The sequence below is a fragment of the Stegostoma tigrinum genome, chromosome 5, assembly GCF_030684315.1.
Source record: "Stegostoma tigrinum isolate sSteTig4 chromosome 5, sSteTig4.hap1, whole genome shotgun sequence".
Classification (NCBI taxonomy): Eukaryota; Metazoa; Chordata; class Chondrichthyes; order Orectolobiformes; family Stegostomatidae; genus Stegostoma; species Stegostoma tigrinum.
This window is the reverse complement of record NC_081358.1, coordinates 103,492,613-103,517,620: the sequence shown is the minus strand read 5'-3', so window position 1 is coordinate 103,517,620 and position 25,008 is coordinate 103,492,613. Positions and strand designations below refer to the sequence as shown.

The 25,008-nt window shown below is 41.5% G+C and overlaps 1 protein-coding gene across 5 annotated transcripts in view; it reads right to left on the bottom strand.

Moving 5' to 3' along the window:
* LOC125451806 (KH domain-containing, RNA-binding, signal transduction-associated protein 3) overlaps positions 1 to 25,008 on the bottom strand; it is a 176,837-nt gene that overhangs the window by 55,264 nt on the left and 96,565 nt on the right. For all 5 annotated transcript variants that reach the window (XR_007247396.1, XR_007247395.1, XR_007247397.1 and 2 more), the window contains 3 exons: positions 24,308 to 24,444; positions 21,514 to 21,697; positions 2,045 to 2,127 (listed from right to left, as the gene is read on the bottom strand). Coding sequence is in view for 1 of the 5 variants with exons in the window: in XM_048529402.1 (XP_048385359.1) it covers positions 2,045 to 2,127; positions 21,514 to 21,697; positions 24,308 to 24,444 (404 nt within the window). In the remaining 4 variants the exon portion in view is untranslated. The remainder of the gene's footprint in view (positions 1 to 2,044; positions 2,128 to 21,513; positions 21,698 to 24,307; positions 24,445 to 25,008) is intronic.

The window sequence follows — 25,008 nt, the reverse complement described above, 5'->3', positions numbered from 1 at the left end:
AAGTGCAATCATGTTTTGCAAATATATTAAGTCTTTAAGGGTACAACCCAAAGGTTAGATAACGGGAAACCTGTGGATGTAGTATTTGTGGATGTTCAAAAGGATGAAAACATGGGATTTTTTAAAATAAGAAATTGAGAAAACCATTGAAACATTCTCTAGAGTGAATTACACTTGCTGACAAAACTGTTTTTATATTAGTATAATATGAGATGTAGAATATGCAAGCTGAAAAAACTGATGAATTACCAGTTTGCTAACTCCATTTGCAAAACATACATATTTTATGAAGTCAATTTTTGCATAATCAATCTACAGCTTTCGTTAATACTTAATTTGCTAGTGCATCCTACACAATGATGTTTACAGTCAACACAGGAATTTTCATTACTAAATACTTTTTATAATTGCATAGCAGCAAAAGCCATTTAGAGTACCAGCTCTTGAGAAGGCTATCTGGTTGGTTATACTCCAGACACTCTTTTCAGATCCCAATTTCTTTCATACTATTGAACCTGCTTCCACAATCCTGAATCGAGTTTCAAGAAAAACACACCTCAGCTTTTTCTCTTACTTACACCAGCACAGACTGGCTCATTGCAGATTGCCTAAAATATTACCTAGTGTAAAGAAGCAGAGAGGAGTTAAATAGAAGCATATATGGGTTAGCAGTTACATCCTTACTGACTAGCTGAATATCATGTGTATATGCCCTGAGAAAAAAAATCTTTTCATTAGATTAGAGGTACAGGATGTCTACCTCAGAGAGGCACTTGGTTATTAAAATTGCTGCCTTCTGTTGTATTGGCTACCTGATTGAATTGATTGATTTTAATATCCGATAAAGTACATAAAAAAGTATAGCAGAAATAAAATGGCAAATCACAAACTTTCAATCTACTTTGATGGATGCACGTTTTGAGTGTAACAAGTTGCTAAGTTACCTACAGTATTCTTGCAAGAATCATGAAGAATTACTCATGGCAGTTTAGTTGATGGTTTTTATTATTAAGGAAAACCAGCATTATGATATTGCTGTCAATGTTTCAGTCAAATAACTTTGTTTCTGTTTCTTGAACACACAAGAAAACCTTTCCTTTAAAAGTAACTATTACAATCTCCACTTGCAAAACAGCAAAATATTGGTGGCACATGCTTAATCCAATTGATGTTTCCTACCTCCTTTGACCTAGACGCAGCTCAGGAGGGTGTGTATGCATCATTCTCTTCTTACCATTATTAGTCAATGACTTTCTTGTTGTCAGAAATCTTGTGGGTCATAATTTTATTGGTACTTGCAGCATGGCAACATGTAGCTTTTCACTCTATTGAAATCTACTAGGAAGAAAATGCAATAGACGATATCTCCTAAAAATAGGATTTAACGAGTTACAAGTAGAACATTTAGTCCCATGGGTCTGCTTTGTGATTCATTGATTGGATTGTAATCACAAATCCACATTCCTACTGACCCCTGATAACTCCTTTGCTTAACAAGCACTTTTCCAACTGTGTCTTAAATCTATTCAAAGGACACTGCCTTCACCACCTTTTCATGAAGGAAGTTCAAAAGATTCATGACACTTGAAAAGAAAATATTTTGCCTCATCTGTTTTAAATGGGTGAATGCTGATTTTTAAAAAGTGACCCCCCGTTTCAGATCTAGATAGGCGAAACACTTTTCCACATCTACCCAGTTAAGATCCCTCAGGATCAAGTTGCCTCTTACTTTTCTAAATTCCAGTGGATACAAGCCTAACCTGTCTACTCTTTACTCATTAGGCAATTTGCCCATTCCAAGTATTAGTCCAGTAATTCTTCTCTGAACTGCTTACAATGCATTTGCACTTTTTCCAATCACCAATACAATACACAGCACTGCAGATGTGTTTTCACCAGTGTCCTGTATTAACTGAAGCTTTCAATTCCCTTTGCAATAAATGACAACATTCTATTTGCTTTCTATTTCGGAAAGCCAAACTGAATGATGCCCCTGTCCTCCATAAATTAAAAATCAATGTTTGTGGCTAAACAGAATAAGTACCTCTGGCCTTGACTGCTGTAGTTGTTATCGTAGGAGTCATAACCCTGGTCTTCATAGGTTGCTCCATAGCCATCACCATATGCCTAAAGTTTCAAAGAAGGACAATTGTGACTTTACAGTATACTAAAGTTATAATTGAAGGCATTCAAAAAGAAAGAAAATTCATTTTCAATAAAATGAAACTGGTTTTACTTATAAGCAAATAACCCGTCAAGTCCAACTACAGCTGTAATTATTAATTATCAATTATCACTGTACCAGAACAGACTCAAAAGTATAATTAATGCACACGTTTCTGCCAAACTTTCTTTCATCCGTCTCAGTGGGCACCAGCAACCTCCAGTGCCTTGACCTTGGTCAGATGTCAGATTAGACAAGAAGGTCGGTTGTTTATTCAGCTGTGTAGCTCAACAGAACAATGCCTTGAAAATTGCAGACATTGATTACTGCACAGGGATGATAAATAGGAGCACAGTCATCTCCCACTCCTGCTCATTTGCACTGTCTCTAGTATAATCATGGCTGACAGCTAACTGAATAGTTCGAGAAATCAAAAATTGTTACATTACTGTTTGCATAGTTCACTGACACCGTCAATGCTAGGTTGACTTATTGGATCATTTTCACAGTCACACGATAAACTACTCAAACTTATAAAATTCAGGATATAGGAGTTTCACTGGCATTTCTGCCAATTCCTAACTGTTTTTGAGAAGGTGGTGGTTGAACTGCCTTCTTAAATGGGTGTAGTCCATTTGGTGTAGATCTAGGATTTTTAACCCTTTCACTGTGAAGGAACAGCAAGATATTTCAAAGTCAGGATGGAGAATGCAACAGGGGAGAATCGCAAGTAGTGATATTCTCAAACATATGTTGCTCTCGTCCTTGAGATGATAGTGGTCATGAGTTGGAAGGTGTTATCTGAAGAGATCTGGTGAATTTCAGCAGTACATTCTTGTAAGTAGTATGCACTTCTGTTAATACCCATTGGTAATGGTGAGAAATGGATGTTTGTGGTTGCGGTGCCAATCAAGAGGGCTGATTTGTCCTGTACAACGTCAAGATTCTTGTGTGCTGATGGAGAGATTCATTCAGACATTGGGGAATATTCTGTCAGAATGCTGACTTGTGACTCCCAGATGTTGGACAAGTGTGAGCAGTCAGCAAATGAGTTGTTTGTTGCTGCTGTATCCCATGCCTTCTATTGTAGCCACGGTATCTGTGCGGTTTGTCTGGTTCAGTTTCTGGTTTAATGTCAACCCTCAAGATACCGAAAAGAATTCAGCAAAAGTAATGCTAATGAACATCAAGGGGGACAATTAGCTTCCCTCTTGTTGGCAACAGTTATTTCCTAGCGCTTCTATGGCACAAATGTCAATTTAAAATTTATTCATGGGATGTGATCACTGGCAAGGTCAGCATTTATTGCCCACCCCTAATTGCCTAGATAGTGGCTAAGAATCAACCACATTGCTGTGTGTCTAGAGACACATGTGGGTCAGAGCAGGTATGGTTGGCAGTTTCCCTCCTTAAAGCACATCAGTGACCAGATGGGTTTCTCTTGACAATCGGCAATGGATTCTTGGTTATCATGAAACGTTTATTCCCAGATTTTTTAAAAAATTGAATTCAAATTCCACCATTTGCAGTGGCAGAATTTGAGCTTGGTTCCCAGAGCATTATCTAGGTCTCTCGATTAACAGTCCACTAATAACACTACTGGCCATCAACTCTCCAAATTGTCACTTGTCAGTCAAATCTGGAGACTGTCCTTGTCGTGCTGTATTTGGCTTTGGACTATTTCAGGTTGAGGTTTAGCAAATGGCGAAGAAAATTGCAATCATCAAACATTGAAGTTTTGAAGAAGCAGCTGAAGAACATTTGGCCGAGGGCACTACCCTGAAGAATTCCTGTAGTGGTGGTGCTCTGGAGTTGCGATGACTGACTTTAAAACAAAAACCTGTGTGCTTAGTGGGAGGTTTTTTTGCTGGTTGGATTCATACTAACTCCCAATGACTATAGTGCCTTGATAACAAAGGCAGTCACTCTCACCCCTGATGTTCAGCCTTTTTTGTCCATGGCTGCGAATATGCCAGGTCATGAAGTTGCAGGTTTCTGATAAATACAGATGATGAAGCTGCTGACAGTCAACAGCATCTCAAACATAATAAAATGTGAGGCTGGATGAACACAGCAGGCCAAGCAGCATCTCAGGAGCACAAAAGCTGACGTTTAGGGCCTAGACCCTTCATCAGAGAGGGGGATGGGGTGAGGGTTCTGGAATAAATAGGGAGAGAGGGGGAGGAGGACCGAAGATGGAGAGAAAAGAAGATAGGTGGAGAGGAGAGTATAGGTGGGGAGGTAGGGAGGGGATAGGTCAGTCCAGGGAAGACGAACAGGTCAAGGAGGTGGGATGAGGTTAGCAGGTAGGAGATGGAGGTGCGGCTTGGGGTGGGAGGAAGGGATGAGTGAGAGGAAGAACAGGTTAGGGAAGCAGAGGCAGGTTGGATTGGTTTTGGGATGCAGTGGATGGAGGGGAAGAGCTGGGCTGGTTGTGTGGTGCAGTGGGGGGGAGGGGACGAACTGGGCTGGTTTTCGGATGCGGTGGGGGAAGGGGAGATTTTGAAGCTGGTGAAGTCCACATTGATACCATTGGGCTGCGGGGTTTCCAAGCGGAATATGAGTTGCTGTGCCTGCAACCTTCGGGTGGCATCATTGTGGCACTGCAGGAGGCCCATGATGGACATGTCATCTAAAGAATGGGAGGGGGAGTGGAAATGGTTTGCGACTGGGAGGTGCAGTTGCTTATTGCGAACCAAGCGGAGGTGTTCTGCAAAGCGGTCCCCAAGTCTCCACTTGGTTTCTTCAATGTAGAGGAAGCCACACCGGGCACAATGGCTGCAAAGTACCAGATTGGCAGATGTGCAGGTGAACCTTTGCTTAATATGGAAAGTCATCTTGGGGCCTGAGATCGGGGTGAGGGAGGAGGTGTGGGGGCAAGTGTAGCATTTCCTGCGGTTGCAGGGGAAGGTGCCAGGTGTGGTGGGGTTGGAGGGCAGTGTGGAGCCAACAAGGGAGTCACGGAAAGAGTGGTCTCTCCGGAAAGCAGACAGGGGTGGGGATGGAAAAATGTCTTGGGTGTTGGGGTTGGATTGTAGATGGCGGAAGTGTCAGAGGATGATGTGTTGTATCCGGAGGTTGGTGGGGTGGTGTGTGAGAACGAGGGGGATCCTCTTTGGGCGGTTGTGGCGGGGGCGGGGCGTGAGGGATGTGTTGCGGGAAATGCGGGAGACGCGATCAAGGGTGTTCTCGACCACTGTTGGGGGCAAGTTGCAGTCCTTGAAGAACTTGGACATCTGGGATGTGTGGGAGTGGAATGCGTCATCCTGGGAGCAGATGCGGCGGAGGCAGAGGGATTGGGAATAGGGGATGGAATTTTTGCAGGAGGGTGGGTGGGAGGAGGTGTATTCTAGGTAGCTGTAGGAGTCGGTGGGATTGAAATGGACAAGAGTTACAAGCTGGTTGCCTGAGATGGAGACTGAGAGGTCCAGGAAGGTGAGGGATGTGCTAGAGATGGCCCAGGTGAACTGAAGGTTGGGGTGGAAGGTGTTGGTGACGTGGGTGAACTGTTCGAGTTCCTCGGGGGAGCAAGAGGCGGCGCCGATACAGTCATCAATGGAACGGAGGAAGAGGTGGGGTTTGGGGCCTGTGTAGGTGCAGAAGAGGGACTGTTCCACGTAACTTACAAAGAGGCAGGCATAGCTGGGGCCCATATCGGTGCCCATGGCCACCTCCTTTGTCTGTAGGAAGCGGGAGGAATCGAAAGAGAAGTTGTTGAGGGTGAGGACGAGTTTGGCTAGGTGGATGAGGGTGTCGGTGGAGGGGGGCTAGTCGGGCCTGCGGGACAGGAAGAAGCGGAGGGCCTTGAGGCCATCTGAATGTGGAATACAGGTGTATAGGGACTGGACGTCCATAGTGAAAATGAAGTGTTGGGGGCCAGGGAATTGGAAGTCCTGGAGGAGGTGGAGGACGTGGGTGGTGTCATGGACATAGGTAGGGAGTTCCTGGACCAAAGGGGAGAAAATGTAGACCGGATAGGTGGAGATGAGTTCGGTGGGGCAGGAACAAGCTGAGACAATGGGTTGACCAGGACAGGCAGTTTTGTGGATTTTGGGAAGGAGATAGAAACGGGCGGTGCGGGGTTGGGGAACAATGAGGTTGGAGGCTGTGGGTGGGAGGTCTCCTGAGGTGATGAGGTCATGAATGGTGCTGGAGATGATGGTTTGGTGCTCGGGGGTGGGGTCATGATCAAGGGGGCGGTAGGCATTGGTGTCGGAGAGTTGGCGTTTGGCCCCGGTGATGTAGAGGTCAGTGCGCCATACTACCACTGCGCCACCCTTGTCTGCGGGTTTGATGGTGAGGTTGAGCATCTCAAACATGCCCAGATAACAGTGTGGAGCTGGATGAACACTGCAGGCCAAGCAGCAGCTCTGGAGCAAAAAAGCTGACGTTTCGGGCCTAGATCCTACATCAGAGAGGGAGATGGGGAGAGGGAACTGGTCCCCAAGCCGATGTGGCTTCCTCTACATTGGGGAAACCAAGCGGAGGCTTGGGGACCACTTTGCAGAACACCTCTGCTCGGTTCACAACAAACAACTGCTCCTCCCAGTCGCGAACAATTTTAACTCCCCCTCCCATTCCTCAGACGACATGTCCATCATGGGCCTCCTGCAGTGTCACAATGATGCCACCCGAAGGTTGTAAGAACAGCAACTCATATTCTGCTTAGGAACCCTGCAGCCCAATGGTATCAATGTGGACTTCACAAGCTTCAAAATCTCCCCTTCCCCCACTGCATCCCAAAACCAGCCCAGTTCTTCCCCTCTCCCCACTGCATCCCAAAACCAGCCCAGCCTGTCTCCGCTTCCCTAACGTGTTCTTCCTCTCACCCATCCCTTCCTCCCACCTCAAGCCGCACCTCCATTTCCTACCCACCAACTCATCCTGCCTCCTTGACCTGTCCGTCTTCCCTGGACTGACCTATCCCCTCCCTACCTCCTCACCTATACTCTCCTCTCTACCTATCTTCTTTTCTCTCCATCTTCGGTCTGCCTCCCCCTCTCTCCCTATTTATTCCAGTTCCCTCTCCCCATCCCCCTCTCTGATGAAGGGTCTAGGCCCGAAACGTCAGCTTTTTTGCTCCTGAGATGCTGCTTGGCCTGCTGTGTTTATCCAGCTCCACACTTTGTTATCTCGGATTCTACAGCATCTGCAGTTCCCATTATCACTCTCAAACATGCCCAGTCTTGATTTGTTACACATGTCCAAAATCAGCCCCACTTAAAACAGTGCTTGTATTTGACAACACAATGAAGGGTATCCTCAGTGTGAAGATGCAACTTTGTATCTGCACGGATTGCATGATGGTCACTCTCATCAATACTGTCTTGGACAGATACATATAGCCCATAAGGCATAGGAGTGGAAGTAAGGCCATTCAGCCCATCAAATCCTCTCCGCCATTTAAATCATGGCTGATGGGCATCTCAACTCCACTTCCCTGCACTCTCTTGCCATAGCCCTTGATTCCTTGTGAGATCAAGAATTTGTCGATCTCTGCCTTGAAGGCATCTAACATCCCAGCCTCCACTGCACTCTGTGGCAATGAATTCCACAAGCCCACCACTCTCTGGCTGAAGAAATGTCATCTCACTTCAATTTTAAATTTACCCCCTCTAATTTTAAGGCTATGCCCACGGGTCCTAGTCTCCCCGCCTAACAGAAACAACTTCCCAGCATCCACCCTTTCTAAGCCATACATTATCTTGTAAGTTTCTATTAGATCTCCCCTCAACCTTATAAACTCTAATGAGTACAATCCCAGGATCCTCAGCTGTTCATCATAGCTTAAACCTACCATTCCAGGGATGATCCATGTGAATCTCCGCTGGACACGCTCCAGGGCTAGTATGTCCTTCCTGAGGTATGGGGCCCAAAATTGGAGACAGTATTCTAAATGGGGCCTAACTAGAGCTTTATAAAGTCTCAGAAGCACATCACTGCTTTTATATTTCAACCCTCTTGAGATAAACGACAACATTACATTCGCTTTCTTAATCACGGACTCTACCTGCAAGTTAACCTTTACAGAATCCGGGACCAACACTCCAAGATCCCTTTGTACTTCTGCTTTACGAATTTTGTCACCAGTTAGAAAATAGTCCATGCCTGTATTCTTTTTTCCAAAGTGCAAAACCTAAACTTTCTTTAAGACATAACCAGCTTGGTCAGTAGTTATATTATTCATCTACTCTCTGTTATGTACACACAGCACACTCTACATTAGCACTCTATACATTCTATACATTATCACTCCCATTGCTTCCTCCAAGTGATGTTCAACATAAATATGAACTGATTCATCAGCTGAGGGGGATGCAGTATCTAGCAGACAGCTGGAGATTCCCTTGCTCATGTTTGACCTGATGGCAGGAAACCGCATGGGGGTGGAGTTAGTGCTGAGGGAATCGCAGGGCAACTCTCCTGACTGTACATCATTGTGCCCTCACTTGCTGGATCTAACCCGCCAATGAGACAAAAGATAACAATGGATGGTGATGGCAGGATCTGCAACAATTTTTTTAAAAAGTTCTGGGGAAAAAAAATCTTAAAGAAATGAAACAGAGTGGCTTGCTAAGCCATTCCAGAAGGTAATTATGAATATCATGGGTCTGAGTTGCATGGAGAAGAAACCAGGTCAGGATGGCAGATTTCCCACTCACCCCTGAATACTACAGTCAACCTAGCATGGCCAATCCACCTAGCCTGCACATCTTTGAACTGTGGGAGGAAACTGGAGCACCTGGAGGAAACCCACGCAGACACAGGGAAAATGTGCAACCTCCGCACAGACAGTCGCACGAGGCTGGAATTGAACCCAGGTCCCTGGCGCTGAGGGGCTGCAGTGCTAACCACTGAGCTGCTGTGCCACCCCTGCTATGAAGGAATTCAAACCTAGGGCTTCAGCATATTAAATAGGTCTCTGAATTACTATCCAATAACAATACCACTATACCACCACTTCCCTGCCGATTTGTACCTTCCTAGAGCATTCAGTTTAACCTTAATCTTGTAAAAGAAGTCCACATCAGTGCTAGTGAAAGAGTATCACGTTTATACCAACTATAAAAAAAAGTGGTCTAACTGAAGGTCACACATTAGGTGGTTCTAGCAGCATTTTAAACAGAAAAGAACAGAATGTGTTTCTGTTTGTACAAACACAGCAGAATGACATGTCTTTGCTGTGGCAACATAATGGAAGTGGGAGGCACAGGCAATTACCAAAGCTTCTGTGCAAGTTTCTGAAGTGTATATATCCACAGCTGAAAATAATAATTCACATTAAGAACATGAACTATTGAATCAGAAATTAAAATTACATAGCTCCTCTAAGCAATTGTATAGTGTTTACTAGAGTTAACAACACTTTTCTCTCAAAACAGATGATAAAATCCTCCCATAAAAATGTTCAATTAAAAGTTCAATAGAACAATGACAAGTAAAATATAGAAGTGTAATTTTCAATAAAAGACTTTTTTAATCAGCAATAAATGAGGTTAAAAACTATAAATTTGGAAAAACGTGGAAAAATTAATGTTAAAAGGAAAACAGAAAATAAACGATTGTTGCTATCTTATACATTTCTAGCTTTAAATGCAAAACCAATAGATAGCTGGGTAGTTGCTCACAGGCATTATGCATTTATAAAGAAGCTTTTCACTTATGGGTCGCTATTTGTCATTGTAGGGGTGACCTGTATCTGGCTATGTAAGGTGGCTTGTATTGGAACACACTAAGTGGCTTACAAGATTGCAGACAGAAGCTAAGCAAAACTAAGCAGCCTGCTCACACAGTAAAATACAATGGTACCTTTGAACAGAACGGCTAGAAGGTCGGTAAAGGAATGTTGTATGTTCCCATCTGAGACAGTCCTGATAAAAAGGGTGCCTTAGGACAGATAAATGACCAATTCCAGCTTTATTAATGAAAGAGTGACTGTCCCAGTAAATGAATAACATCAAGTGTTAGATTAGGTCCTCAAACAGGTGCAATAGATAACAGCAAAGTTATTTTGTGGTAAATAGTCACCTCTTTGAAGCTACCAACAATATTAAATAGTTAAAAATGCTCCAATCATAGAAGTTGATTTCAATACATAACCAGGATACAATACAAGCCTTTAAAAATCCATTTACGCTTAGATGTAAAGATTAAGTAGCCTTAGAAGACACCTTCTCTTATGCCCTGAACAAGCCAGATTGACCACAACACAAATTATAAAATGCCGACAGTAAAAGTTGTATAACTTTACACTTGTATTTAACTTCATAGCAATTACTTAAAACTAATTAACCTTTTATTTTTACATTATATAATTGGGACATTAGGGAAAATAAAAGTAGTAACTGAACGTGATGAAAGACAGCACCGAAACACAATGGGTAACAGAATTTGAGCTGTCCTGACAGGTCAACCAGCTTGAGAAAGACTTGAAGGGGTACAACCATTAAATTTCTGGAATGCAAATGAATAGGATGCATAGGAAGATCTCAAGGACTAGTGATTACAATGTCTAGCTTATACCGTAAGAACATGGGAGCCTGCGGCTGCCCATAGAAATGCCCATCGCTGATTAGGTGTCCCACAGGATTGGGTGTTTGAATTAAGTGGAAGGATGATGACTACATTGTATTTGATTACCGTAACCCAAAATGCATAAAAATGTTGTATTTCTTTGTAAAAGCAGAGGGTGTGTCATTGATCTATCTTCCGAAGCCAGATTCAGGGAAGATCCTTTGGCCCTCTCCCTGCTAAAACCGGTTTCTGCTTGAATAAACGTCTTCCACTTGCCTGAATCCTGCCTATCTCCTGAGTCTTTGTCCCAGGTTGGGAAAAGCGCTCCTACAGGATGAAGCACTCCTACAGTCATTTTCAGGAGTTACTAAACTGGATGGCCATTGTCAAATTATCAATAAATCACTGACAATATCTGGCGTATAGATCTTTCCACTTAAGCAAAATGATGTATGAAAACCATTACAAGAGTTACAGTTTTGAAAAGCTAAATTAGAACCAGAACATGCAATAACATATTTTATTCAAATCTGTTGAATGTACTATTTCATTTAAATTAATACCAGGGCTATTTTCAGGTTTATAATGTATGAAAATCATCCTGTCCAGGAACAGAGCTTCCATCAATCTTCAACTACCTATAAAGGTCAAGGCTTCTGTCAAAAAAAAATCAGAAAAGAATTGTAACACTAAGTTCTACCTCCACGAAATTGGATTTTTGTGACCAGAGAGCCAGCAACAGGTGGAACTCAAACAGCTCTGGTAACTACAATGATCTAATCATTGCTCAAGGTCTCTAAAATGTCTCAGACTGGTAATAGGCTTAGCCAGTTTGTCAAGTGAATATCACTCACATGTGGTAAAGTTTGTATTGGCTAAGTATACCCTAATTGATACTGAACTTGCTTTCATAATACCTCCTGATGACTCCAAGTTGTTTTAGTCTTCATTTTAATGATTTTCGCACCATTATTTTCATTGTCCCTAACTGTTCAAACTTGTAATACATGCTCATTCATTTTTACAGTTGATATGAATCCATAATGGCTTGAAAAACAAGACAAACGAGACAGACAACTATGACTACTGACAGATATTTTGATGTTATTTACCAACAGTCATCACTAAATTTACTGCAGTGTAATTTGTGACAGCAGTCATACCACAGTGAGCCTCTGTACATGCGAAAAGGGGAATGACTAGATAATCAAAAGCTTGGTCAAAGTGTTAGATGTAAGGAGTCAGCGAACTTAACAAACAAGGACACTTTAATGGACAATGCCGCTCAATTCAGAACTTTTTCTGTGTAGTTATATTAAAGTAAAATGCAGCAGCCAAACCAAACTCTAAAGGTCCATTAAATGCATTGAGATAAAAGGCCCGATAGTCAACTTCAATAATGTTGGTTGGGGATAGAGATAGAGTTAGGCCAGGGTAATTTGCTTCACTTCAACTATTTCATGGAATAATTTACATCCTTCACAAGGAAAGATTGGACCCAATGTTAATGTTTTCATACTTTACTGTTTTCTCCAAATGATGGAATTTCTGAAAGTACAACACTCCACTGAAGTATCAGCCTAGGATTTTTTTCAATAGATTGGTATTTGAGTTGACAATCTCAACCCTAATAAAGACTGATACTACTAGTACAGCAGTAACGAAATGTGCCTAATGTACAGAATTTTATTTTGGCAAAAGAAAACGTGGCAGATAGGCATCTTTAGACCAGGAAGGAACAGTGAAGAGGCTATAAACTAAAAGCATATGATTTGTAACTGAATCATTTTCTTAGCTATGATAGAAAAGCACTGTTTGAGGGGGTCTGTGTAATCTGCTCCACAAAACCTTCAGCAACAACTGTGTGTAACACAACATTACTGGTAGTCAAGGTGACAAATATGCTCCTTAAACACCTCAGATCCTCCAGTCCCTAAAAATGGTGAGTTTTGTTTTTATGCACCTACACTTATCATACCAAGTGGTGGTATCACAGGTTCTGAGAGATGGTGTCAACAAAGCCTTTAGAAGGCAACACATCCATATTAAATACATGCAGCAGCAATGATGCACTGGTTACAGATTGAGCAATGTTTAAAACAATGATTGGATTGTTAATTAGGTAGGTTTCTTTGACCTGAGTGGTGTTAAAGGTTCAAATATTCTCGTAACTTCACTAGTTCAGATGGGTTTAATTCAGTAGTTGAGCACTTTCGCTTAAGTCGGTTGGTTAGTGATTCAGCATTCAATCTGTACAAGTAGTGTTTATCTACTCCTCTGCGCATGTGGTGACGTCATTCATAAATGTTCTTGCAAATCTCCATTCTGGGATTCATAGATCATGTACTGCCTGACAGCCAAATTTCTCAGTTGGGGAGTCTAGCAATTCTCTAAAAAAGATACATACGGTAGAGCTGAATTAATACTTTGCAACGGATGGAATTTATTATGCTGATTAGATACATTCTTGATTGCTGAAGAAATGCCTGAAAGTTCTTCATTGAGTTATTATTTAATTATTATTTAATTGTATGCACGAGTAAGAAAGAGAAGGAGAATAACTGTCAAGTGGGACTTTGATTAAACTGCTCACTGCAATGGTTTCAATTTTGTGAGAACACTTTCTCTAAAAAGAAGATCTCAAGTACCTCAACCAGGAACTAGCCAGTGTTGCTGTTATCCTCCAGTCGTTAGTCACCTTGACAAAATCAGAATTCATAGAACCTCTGCAATGTGGAAACAGATCATTTGGCTGACCAAATCCATACCGGCCCCTCTGAATAGCAGCCCACCCAGACCCATTCCCAACTCTCATCCCGGTAACCCTGAATTTCCCATGGCTAATCCATTTAGCTTGCACAGCCCTGGACACTATTTAGCACAGCCAATCCATCTCGCCAGAACATCTTTGGGCTGTGGGAAGAAACCGGAACACTTGGAGAAAACCCATGCAGACATGGAAAATGTGCAAACTTCACACAGTGCCCCAAGGGTGAAATTGAACTTCGGTTTCTGGCACTGAAGCAGCAGTGCTAACCACTTAGACACCATGCTGCCCTAATTTTTCTACTATCCAAGGTGAAACATGTACAAAATCAGTTCAGTTCCAAATTTAAAAATCAGTGGGAGCTGTGAATTTTATTTAACTGATGGACCTTTGAAAGAAAGCATAAAGAAATATAAAATCCGCATTGTCAAAGTAAGTGTTTTTTTTCTTAAACTACTTTACCGTAAGTGGAGTTTCTTTCAAATAAGTAATGCTCAAAAATAGACTGGCAGGAACAGTGTCAATTCACAAACAAGAAACTGGTGCTGCTGACGCGTTAAAATATTGTTTGCTGCCCTGTTGTACGATCATTGTTGTTGTCATTCTCTCAGATCCTTTTCTCTGCTTCACTCACTGCCCTGTTCTCTATTCCACTTGCTGCCCTGCTTGATGTCCTCTCCTGGTGCTCTTTTATCAGTTTTACTCACTGCCTCACTTAAAGAGGTACACGGAAGTATGGTACACATGGTGCGTGATGGCTCTTTTCAAGATCTCTTCGAGGTCAATAGCATACACTCCATAAATTGGAGATTTAAATAAAACGTCTTTAAAGGTAAATTTATTAAACTTTTCAATACGAAAATTCTGATAGAGAGGCTCTCATTAAAACCGAAATTAATAGAATCAATTTAAAGGTAGTCAATTCTCACACTAAGTAAATATTAGTTATCAAAATACATATTTCTTTGCGTTTACTCTATTTGAATAACCCATTGTAAAAGAAAGGAGATGCGAGTCTCAGCAAAACAGTCCAAATCCCTTTTAACAATGACACTCCTTTCAAAGACAACCTCGCCACAATTTACATGCTTATCTTAATTAGACTGCTCATTGTGAAATAAATGCTAATCGCAGGAGACTGACTGTCAAATATTATGCCTGATGTTATCACATTGGATAAAACTGTCAAGTTGCAAAACCCTTACTGAGCTTGTGCATATGTATTTTCAATGGTGAATCCAAAAATATAATTAAAAAGCTTTAATTAAAAAACTTTTAAAAATGGGAGATGGATGAAAATTGACAAATGACATCTAATCCTTACAGCATAATGTTACTGAATAAAACCCATAGTTTCTGTGCCAGAAAACAAAGCTGATTAACCAGCACATATTATAAAGACATTTCGCTGGACCTTCCAAAATCAGATTTTACAAAGAAAAAAAAATCGTATTCCCTTTACCCCATTCAACAAACAAATGAATAAATAATACCTACATGAGTAAATTCATTAGCTGCGTCAAGAGAAGAAACTGCTCAAGGAATGGAATATAATTTCTGAATTTTCAGAAGATGCTCTTTCATAGATTAATGAATAAGATAAGAAAATGCAGAATCTGAGGACAAGTGACAGGATTGATTGTTAGCCAAGTAGTAAGAAGTTGTACTTAACAAGGATCAGTATTGTATCTGCTACTAGTCACAATTGACATTAACAATGTGGAATTAAAACACATCTTTCAAATTTTGTAGGTGACAATATAAATAGGATAGTAAATACTGGAGTGGCGTGCAAGAAATTTCAGAAGGATAGTAATAATCTGTGTAAATACCTGGCAAAATGAAATTGAACACAAATAAATTTGAGGCAGTAGATTATGGTAGGGAGAAGGAGATAATTTATTATTTAGGAGGTTGCAAGTTCAGGTGAGGCAGAAAAGTGAGGGGATTTCCAAGTAAAAATCACAAAGTTGTACAGAACGTTAGTTAGACCATACTGAGAACTGTGTGCAAGTCTGGTCACTATATTAGGGAAACAATAGTCAATGGATTGTGTGTAGAAAACAGTGACTGAGATCAAATCAAAAATGCTTGAATATACTCATCAGAAAAAAATGTCTCTTTTCTCCTGAAAATAAAGGCTGAAATATAATCTAATAGAGGTCTTTAAAGATATGAAAGGATTAGATGGAGCAGATGCAGACAGAATATTTCTTATTGCAAGGAAGAGTACTAGTAAAGAACATTGATATTAGATAGGTACCAAAAAATTAAACAGGGATTGCGGAAAAGAATTCAAAGAATGATGAGAACGTAAAACTCACTACCAGAATGATTGGCTGAACTGAGTGGTGCAGGATGTTTTTAAGGGGAAGTTGGAGAAGCAAAATACATAGAAAGGAACAGTGGGTTACAATAATGGATTTAGGGAAGAAAAGATGGAGGTGGTTTTTGTGTGTTTGAGTCAATGCAGTTCAGTGAAGAATGAAGAAGGCAGTACGAATTTCATAGCTAATCATCTAAATGGGCTGTGTGATACTAAGATACGTGATGCAATGCTATAGCAGATACCAGAGGTTTTAATCAAATAGATACCCTCAAGAAGGTATAGTCAAGGTGTTAAGGGAGAAAAAAACGTCAAAGGGAAAAAAAAAGTCAAAGCTTAGGGGAGAGTTTTAAACTATTTTCCCCCTATTTTGAGACTTGAACACTTCAAGGGAGTTGCGGGGGGGGGGGGGGGGGGGGGGTGTCAAGACAACCTATATGGCAGACGAATAAGTTAAGTTAGCCATCTCTTATCGACAATCTTGCGATCTCAAAATTTCAGTCTGATCTCCAATTTGGGAAGCCCTGGCTGAGGGTCTTGGTATCAGAACATAGGATCAAAATTAGGAATGCTAAGAAACCATAACTGTAGGAATGAGATCAGACAGAAGTAAAGTTAGGAGATGTTACAAAGCTGGAAACAGGCAACATTCATTATAGATACGTGGACAGAAACTCATCTCTGGGTCATACATGACACCATGGTTGCAAACAGTCTGGAGCTGCTTTCCATAGATATCAGGAGGTGGGCTGCTGTCAGTGGCAACAGATCGGTTTTCAGGTAGAGAGGAAAGGTGATGGTTTCTGACTTCCTAGTACTTTGTTGGAGGAAATTTCTGTTCATCAAATACTGGCTGTTGGACATTAGAAATCAGAGTAGGAGTAAGCCACTCAGCCCGCAACCATTTTGTTTCATCTTTTCAAAGGTCTCAATTCTGAGATTTCAAAAATCTACCTCTTTAAATAATTGCAGTATCAAATCATCTGACAATTTTAAAGATAATGAACCAGCCGACAGGGGTGTTAGCTGGGTAGAGCTGACTGTTTGTGTGTATGCGAAAAAATGGCTGTTTTCAGATGCCGTTGAGAGTCAGCATGTAGAAAAGAAATAAGAGAGGGTCAACGACAGATCTGGTCTCCGTCAAGACTCTAATTTTTCCCATTCTGAAAACAGTCAGTCAGTGAAAGAGATCCCCTGACTATCTCCAGTAAGATAGCCAAACATGTTTCCTTCAGTTTCATGCCTGATTGACACAAATGATGTCTATCAGGATGCAAGCCTGTAGCAGAAGTAAGTTATGTGGATCTTGTTGTAGCAGGTAGGTGTTAAAAACCAGAAGAAGTCCAATGGTTGTCAGGGAAAAGCAGACAAATTGTGGTTGGTGGTTTAATAGTATACTGCTTCTCGTGGCCTTCAGGCAATTCCATAATTGCACTTGCTTCATGGAGCTAGATTTTATGGGTTACCAGCCAACAGGAACAGCAAAATCGTGGGCCCATAGTATAGGGAGAGTGTCATCCGCCTGCTCTTGCCACAACAATGCACATATTGTGTGGGCTGCCCACCCATGGCAAAGTGAATCTCTTAAATGGGAAATTATTGCCCAATTAGGAGGTCTCAGTTCACCAGTAGGCCACTGTCTAATGAAAGAGGGGATGGGGGTTTATCCTTTCAGAATCCAAAGTTCTCCATGATCTGTCCATCCTCATTTCTCAGTAATCTTGTTATGGGGTGCCAGCACAGTCCTGGCAAGACCCTGAAATTACTTGGAGGTCTGGCATCACCAATTTCCTCCTAGATATCCTCAGTGTAATACAATTGCTCCTGCTGACGCTGACAGTTGTATAGAGGGCAACAAAAGAAGAAATAAGGAGGGAGAAGATTAAATATGACGGTAAGCTAGGCAGTAATATAACTGAAGACTACATATCTAAAGAAACTCTCACAAAGGGCAAAACAGAAGCAAAAAAGTGGACATTGGACCACTGGTAAATGACAGTGAAGAGTCAGTAGTGGGGAACAAGGAAATGGCTGAGGAACTGAATATTTACTTCGTGACAGTCTTCACAGTGGAAGACACGAGTAATCTCCCAAAAATTCGAGAGTGTCAGGGGGTATAGCTGAGTATGGTGGCCATCACCAAGGAAAAAGGTGCTAGTAAAACCGATTGGCCTGAAGGTGGATAAATCACCTGGAACAGATGGACGACACCCCAGGTTTCTAAAAGAGTTAGTGGAAGCATTAGTGGTGATCTTTCAGGAATCGCTCGAGTCAGGGAGGGTCCCAGGGGACTGGAAAATTGTTATCATGGCATCCCTGTTTAAAAAGGGAGTATGGCAAAAGACAAAATTACAGGCTGATTAGCCTAACCTCAGTCGTGGACAAAATTTGAGTCCATTGTAAAGGACAAGATTTCTGAATATTTGGAATTGTATGGTAAAGTACGGAAAAGTCAGCATGGTTTCACCAGGGGGAGGTCATGCCTGGCAAATCTGCTAGAATGCTTTGGGGAAGTAATGAGCAGGGTAGACCATGGAGAGCCAATGGATGTTATCTACCTGGACTTTAAGGTGGCCTTTGACAAGGTACCGCACAGGAGGCTGCTGAGTAAGGCAAGGGCCCATGGCATTAGAGGAAAGGTGCTACCATGAATAGAAGATTGGCTGTCTGGCAGAAAGCAGAGAGTGGGGATAAAATGGTCTTTCTCAGGATAGCAACCAGTGACAAGTGGTGTTCCTCAAGGGTCAGTGTTGGGACCACAGGGCTCAGTGGTTAGCGGGCGACTGTCTGTGCGGAGTTTTGTCTGCTTGATTTCCTCCGGGTGCTCCGGTTTCCTCCCACAGTCCAAAGATGTGCAGGCGAGGTGGATTGGTGATGCTAAATTGCCCGTTCAGGAGTGTGTGGGTATTAGGGGGATGGGTCTGGGTGGTTTGCTCCAAGGATCAGTGTGGACTTGTTGGGCCGAAGGGCCTGTTTCCACACTATAGGGATTCTATGATTAATGATCTAGATGAAGGAACTGTGGGCATTCTGGCTAGGTTTGCAGATGATACAAAAGATACGGGGAGGAACAGATAGTATTGAGGAGGTGGGGAGGCTGCAGAAGGATTCGGACAGGTTAAGAGAGTGGGCAAAGAAGTGACAGATGGAGTACAACATGAGAAAGTGTGAGGTCATTTTTCTTTAGTAAGAAGAATAAAAGCATAGACTGATTTTTAAAATGGGGAGAAAATTCAGAAGTCTGAAATGCACAGAAACTTGGGAGTTCTAGTCCAGGATTCTCTCAAGGTAAACTCACAGGTGGAGTCAGTAGTCAAAAAAACAAATGCAATGTTGGCATTTATTTTGAGAAGATTTGAATATAAAAGCAGGGATGTACTCCTGAGGCTTTAGTCATTTGGAGTATTGTGTGCAGTTCTGAGCCCCATATTTCAGGGAGGATACACTGGCCCTGGAGCGGGTTCAGAGGAGGTTCAAGAGAATGGTCCCAGGAATGAAAAGCTTAACATATGAGGAATGTTTGAGGACTGTGGGACCATACTCATTGGAGTTTAGAAGGATGAGGAGGGATCTATTTGAAAGTTACAGAATACTGAATGGCCTGGACAGAGTGGATGTTGGGAAGATGCTTCCATTGGTAGGGCAGTCTAGGACCCAAAGGCAGTGCCTTAGAGTAAAGGGAAGACCTTTTAGAACGGAGATAAGGAGAAACCTCTTCAGCCAGAGCGGTGAATCTATGGAACTCACTGCCACAGGGGGCTGTGGAAGCCAGCTCATTTAGTATATTTAAGACTGAAATAGATAGGTTCTTGATTATCAACAGGATCAAGGGTTATGGGGAGCAAGCAGGAGAATGGGGTTGACGAACTTATCAGCCATGATTGAATGGCAGAGCAGCCTCAATTGGCCGAATGGCCTAATTTCTGCTCCTGTGTCTTATCATCTTGTTGTCTTATGTATAAATGTCCTTCTTGGAATAGAGGAAAGCCTCACCAAACTGTAATTACTGGACTATAAAATCAAAACAAGTTGAGTTGGCTAAGTGGAGGCAGGCTCAGCCCTCAGATGTATGCTGGTTATGGGGAGTCTGTCCTTTGAGTAAAAATCTACCCCATGGATTTTTTTCCTCCTTGCACCAGGTAGATTTTACATGGCTTAAAAACAAACACATCAACATGGCTGAAAAGGCCGACTGGTAAAATTAGAACAGTCAGTGTCATTTAACACTTAAATGATCAACCGGCTTCATGTATAGTTTGGTCACGTCCTCTCATCCTCTGTTAAAATTATCAGTTCACCAACTAAATTACTGCTTTACAATTAATACATTTTGTTCTTTGGTATAGCAATGAACTATAACAGCTTGGAAGAAAGAAATCAACTCATCAAATGCAGTATTGCGGTCTTGCATCATCAAATGGTATTCATAATTTCAGTTCTTTCAGTTTGTACCATCATCCCTGCGAGGGTGTAATCCCACTTGCTATACCTTACCTGGAGTAGCATGCTGGAGATCAAGCCATGCTTTCCCTGGAGTCATTACAAATGTTAAATGTTTTGTGAAATATACAGATTTCCATAATTTACCCAATTTTCAGACCCAGGCTAACAGAAAGCACAGACCAGATTTCTGTAATTGCCGCAATGGCCAATTATTCGAAGTAGTTTGACCCTAGCTCAGAAAAAAAAACTATTATAAACTGTTGACATATAATTTCATTAATTAAACCTCCAACTCCTTGTATGTAAGGTGACATTTACAGACAGGCATGCGGTGGGCGGGGGAGGTGGGAAACAAAAAAACCATGTGTAATATGAACAGACTGAAAACTGGGACTATAGTTCAGTTGTCTCTGTTCAGAGGATCTGCTGAGATAGTTTTTGTGCTGATCAGAACATTGTTTCTTGGTCATTGTTTATAGATGCTTTTACTGATTTTTCAAGAGGCACAGAGTGGCTAGTTCACAATTGTAAAATGACTCTCATGTATTAAAAGGCATCGCCTAGATCAACTGAAAGAAGATTAAAGTTAGTTTTCTTTGGGCTTAAATTGTTTTTACTGCAGGAAGTAGAGAAAGCTCCTCAGCCGGCGAGGGGTGGACGGCTTCTCGCTATCTTGTTCACAGCCTCAAGCTGTATAGTTTCCTGGAACGAGGTCTCATGGTATCAGGTCAAACATGGGCAATGAAACATCCTGCTGATTACCCACCACAGCCTCCTTAGCTAATGAACCAATTTTCCTCCATGTTGAATTACAACTGGAAGAAGCACTGAGTAGGATAAGGATAGTGAGGGTGCTGAGTGCACAGAAGTACTTGGAGTGAAGGACATCAATATCAACCACCAACAGTTCATCAGTAGTGCCACTCACTATATATCAGTTTCATGAGCCAGCTTGAGAAGATCTGCATCCGTCTTCCTTAGTGAATTCTTCAATTCAGAATTCATAGAGTTACGTGCTATTTTCAGATCCTCCAGATAACATTTTTGTTTCTTTTCTAAAAAAGAATCCAGGTAGCTTAACTTGCTTTTCTTAGCTGTAGAGATAGCTTTGAGTTATTTTCCTGCTAATGGCAATCCATTCTAATGATTATGAACTTCTTTAAAGACTACCTTAACTTGGCTACGTTTTAACACTGCTTCAAAAATATAAAAACATGTCAAGCTATTTTGAACTCCACTTTATTATGTTGTTACTACCATTCAAAATCACAAAAATTTGAAAAACAGAAATTTACTTACATAGTCACCATATGATGTGTCTTGTACTGGGGGTGGTGGAGGTCTATAACCTGGCGCTCCTCTTGCTCTTGGTGCTGGAGCCCCACGTCCCCTAGCTCCTGGGCCTCGACCAGGTGGCGCTCCTCTGGGAACAGGTCCTGCACGTGGAACTGTGGATGCTGGAGGAGGAACTCCACCGCGGCCTCTAAAACGCAAAAAGAAAAAGAGAAGGATCAAGTCAGCCATGATAACAAGAAAATAAGGACAGAGAAAAGGCCATGAAACCATAGACCATCATAAATCATTCAATGTAATCTGTCTTACATTCATGAAAGAATCCTTAAAAAAATTCTTTTATTACACTGTTCCTTATTATACACTTAAAGAAGTGCAATTTTAGTAAAGTTCAAAACGTGAGGTTTTGTTTGCATCAGACACGTTCTAAAAATTCACTCATGGAACATGGGTGCTGCTGGCTGGCCAATATTTATTGCCCATCTAGTAACCCTCGAGAATACGGCAGTGAGCTGCCTTCCTGAACTGCGACAGTCCACGTGATGTAGGTTGACCCAAAATGCTGTTAGGTAGGGAATTCTAGGATTTTGACCCAATGGCAGTGAAGGAACGGTGGTATATTTCCAAGTAAGGATGGCAAGTGGCTCAGAGGAAAACTTGCAGGTGGTGGTGCTCCCATATACCTGCTGCTCTTGTCCTTCTAGATGGAAGTGGTTGTGGATTTGTAAGTTGCTACCTAATGATCTTGAATGAATTTTTGCAGTGCATCTTATACATAGGACATACTGCTGCTACTGAGCATCAGTGATGGAGGGAGTGGATGTTTGTGAATGTGGTGCCAATCATGCAGGCTGCTTTCTCCTGGATGGCGTGAAACTTCTCGCATGTTGTTGGAGCTGCAGTCATCCAGGCAAGAGGGAAGTATTCCATCACATTCTTGACTTATGCCTTGCAAATGATAGGCCAGATTTGCAGAGTCAGGAGGGGAGTTATTCGTCACAATATTCCCAGCCTCTGATCTGCTCTTATAGTCACTACATTTATGGCAGGACTGCTGGTTCTTAAACATGTTCTGCTTCTTAACATGACATTTCCACATCAACAACTAACTGGTTCAGCAATACTAGGTTTTTTCCTTTCTTTGGGTTCATTTTAACTTCTACAGATAACATAAAATGCATCATATTGATTTTGCCGCATGTTGAAAACCTCAATCTTTAACATTTATTCAAGACAGGTGTGTATGGCCTGCCTCACAATAATCTTAACGTAAATGGAAAATATTTACCATGCTCCCACCCATCATAATCTGCTTTTTTCCAAAGGAACACAAAAATTAGGACCTGGAATAGGTCATTCAACACTTCTGGTCTATAATGCAATTCCGCAAGATCACAGCTCATCATCTAACTCAGTACTTGGTACCCAATTTTTGCCCATACCTTTTGATTGTTTTAGACCCAGGAATTACTGATCTGTTACTTGAAAGCATTCAATGTATTGGCGCTAACTGCATTTGTGGCAGAGAATTCCATACGGTCACCATCCCCTAGGTGAAGAACTTTCACATCTCAGTCCTTAGACTGTGTCGTTTAGTTCTGGACTCCCCAGTTTTTTAGAAAACATCCTTCTTGCACTTATCCTGTCTAGTTTAGCTGCAATTATATAGGTTTCTGTGAGATCCATCTTTGCCTGTCACCCCGTCCCCCACCAACTCTCATATATTCCAGTGGATATAGTCCTAACTGATCCAGTCTCACTTCACATCAAATGAATCAAACTAATAAAGATTCTTTGCGCTCCCTCCACAGTCACAGCATCCTTCCTCACAAGGAAAACAGAACTGCATGCCATATTCCAGGTGTGGTGTTACCAGGGCCCTATGCAATTGTGAGGTATCCTGGCTCCTGTATTCAAATCCTCTTCCTATAATGGCCAACATACCATTTGCCTTCTTTACTGCCTGCTGCACTTGCAATTTATTTTCATCAAGTGCTGTACAAGGACACCAGCCAATTCTCAATGCATCGTTCCCAAACTATCACCATTCAGATAATGAATAATAGCAAAGACAGGTGGCAGATCAAAGTGGATAACTTATTCATTTGGAGTATATTTCATATGCCAAGCACTTGGCCAGTCAACTTGCCCAAATCACACTGAAGCATCTCTGTATCCTCCTCTCACCCAGATTTGTCTCAGCTGCAAACCTGAATTCCCTCATCTAAATCATTAGCATATATTGTGATCAGCTGGGGTCCAAGTGCTGATCCCCTAAGGCTTTCTCTGTACAGTTTTCAATATGCCTTTGCTCTGACAAACAAAGCTAACACAGCACTGAATACGACCAGTGAATTTCAGCATTCACTAAATCTTGGCACTTTCAATTCATTCAGGTCTTCGGGGGTAAGTTATAGTCTGTAATTACTGTATCTTAACTTGCCATTGCTGCACGTGCCAATAATTCAAATACCACATTTTGAATTTCTGTACTATTATTATGTAACTACAAGCACTCAGTCCATTATTCAGTGTTAAAGATAAAGCTGACTGCTACACTGGTGGGTGAATAGGAACATGAAGAGTAGACATTTTGTAGGAAATTGCTTTCACCCAATATTTTAGCAAAGGAGGTGATCTAATTATTCCAGATTCTTGTAAACTTGATTTTGGTCGAATTGTATTTTAGATGGAATTTTCTCCACAATTATATTCATAGGGAAACACATCTGGCAATGCAAAAATGATTTTGAAATCAAGTCAAAAAGCTTACCAGCCTGCACCATAAAAATATTTTCACCTGCTTAGAGCTGGCGCAAGTGTCCCTCGCCCCCTTACTGGCTTCCCTCGAACTGCTGGAGTTTCTGGACTCTCTGGTGTACCATTTAAGTAGGACAATTCTTGAAGCTGCTGTTGTCTAATTTCATCATTGTAATCCTGCAAACACATATGTATACATAGCAAATTTGACTGTAATCCAGTTGTGTACTAAGGGGTGGGGGCAGTGTTTCCACTTACACAGTCATTGTTAAACTTGTTCTCTTACCTGTGGTATATTTTAGACATTCAACAGTCATTTGTTAAAACTTCTGTACTACCTGCAATCAACATGCTTCACACTCATGGAAATAAAACTGGATAAGAAATTAAGGTTTAACTGTAAAAAGAATCATTTTAATATTAGGAAATCCTTTAAAAGGAACAGTTATCTTAAGTTAGTTGCTTTTTGGTTTAAAGATTTTTATTTAAAAAAAACAGGCACAAAAAAACTGCCTGCAGCAATGTTACTCATTTCGTATTAGTTAAGGCATTTCTAATATTAGCCCTTGTTACTTGATGCCAGTCAACTGAACAATTTAGATCAATTTCTAAAGCTGCCTCACATCTATATGCTTGACTTTTACATGAAGCACGCTCACACCAGTGCAAACTGCTACAGCATTTCTACCTGGCTGTTAAATTGATACTTTTTCCTCCTCGAAACAAAATATTTGTTTCACA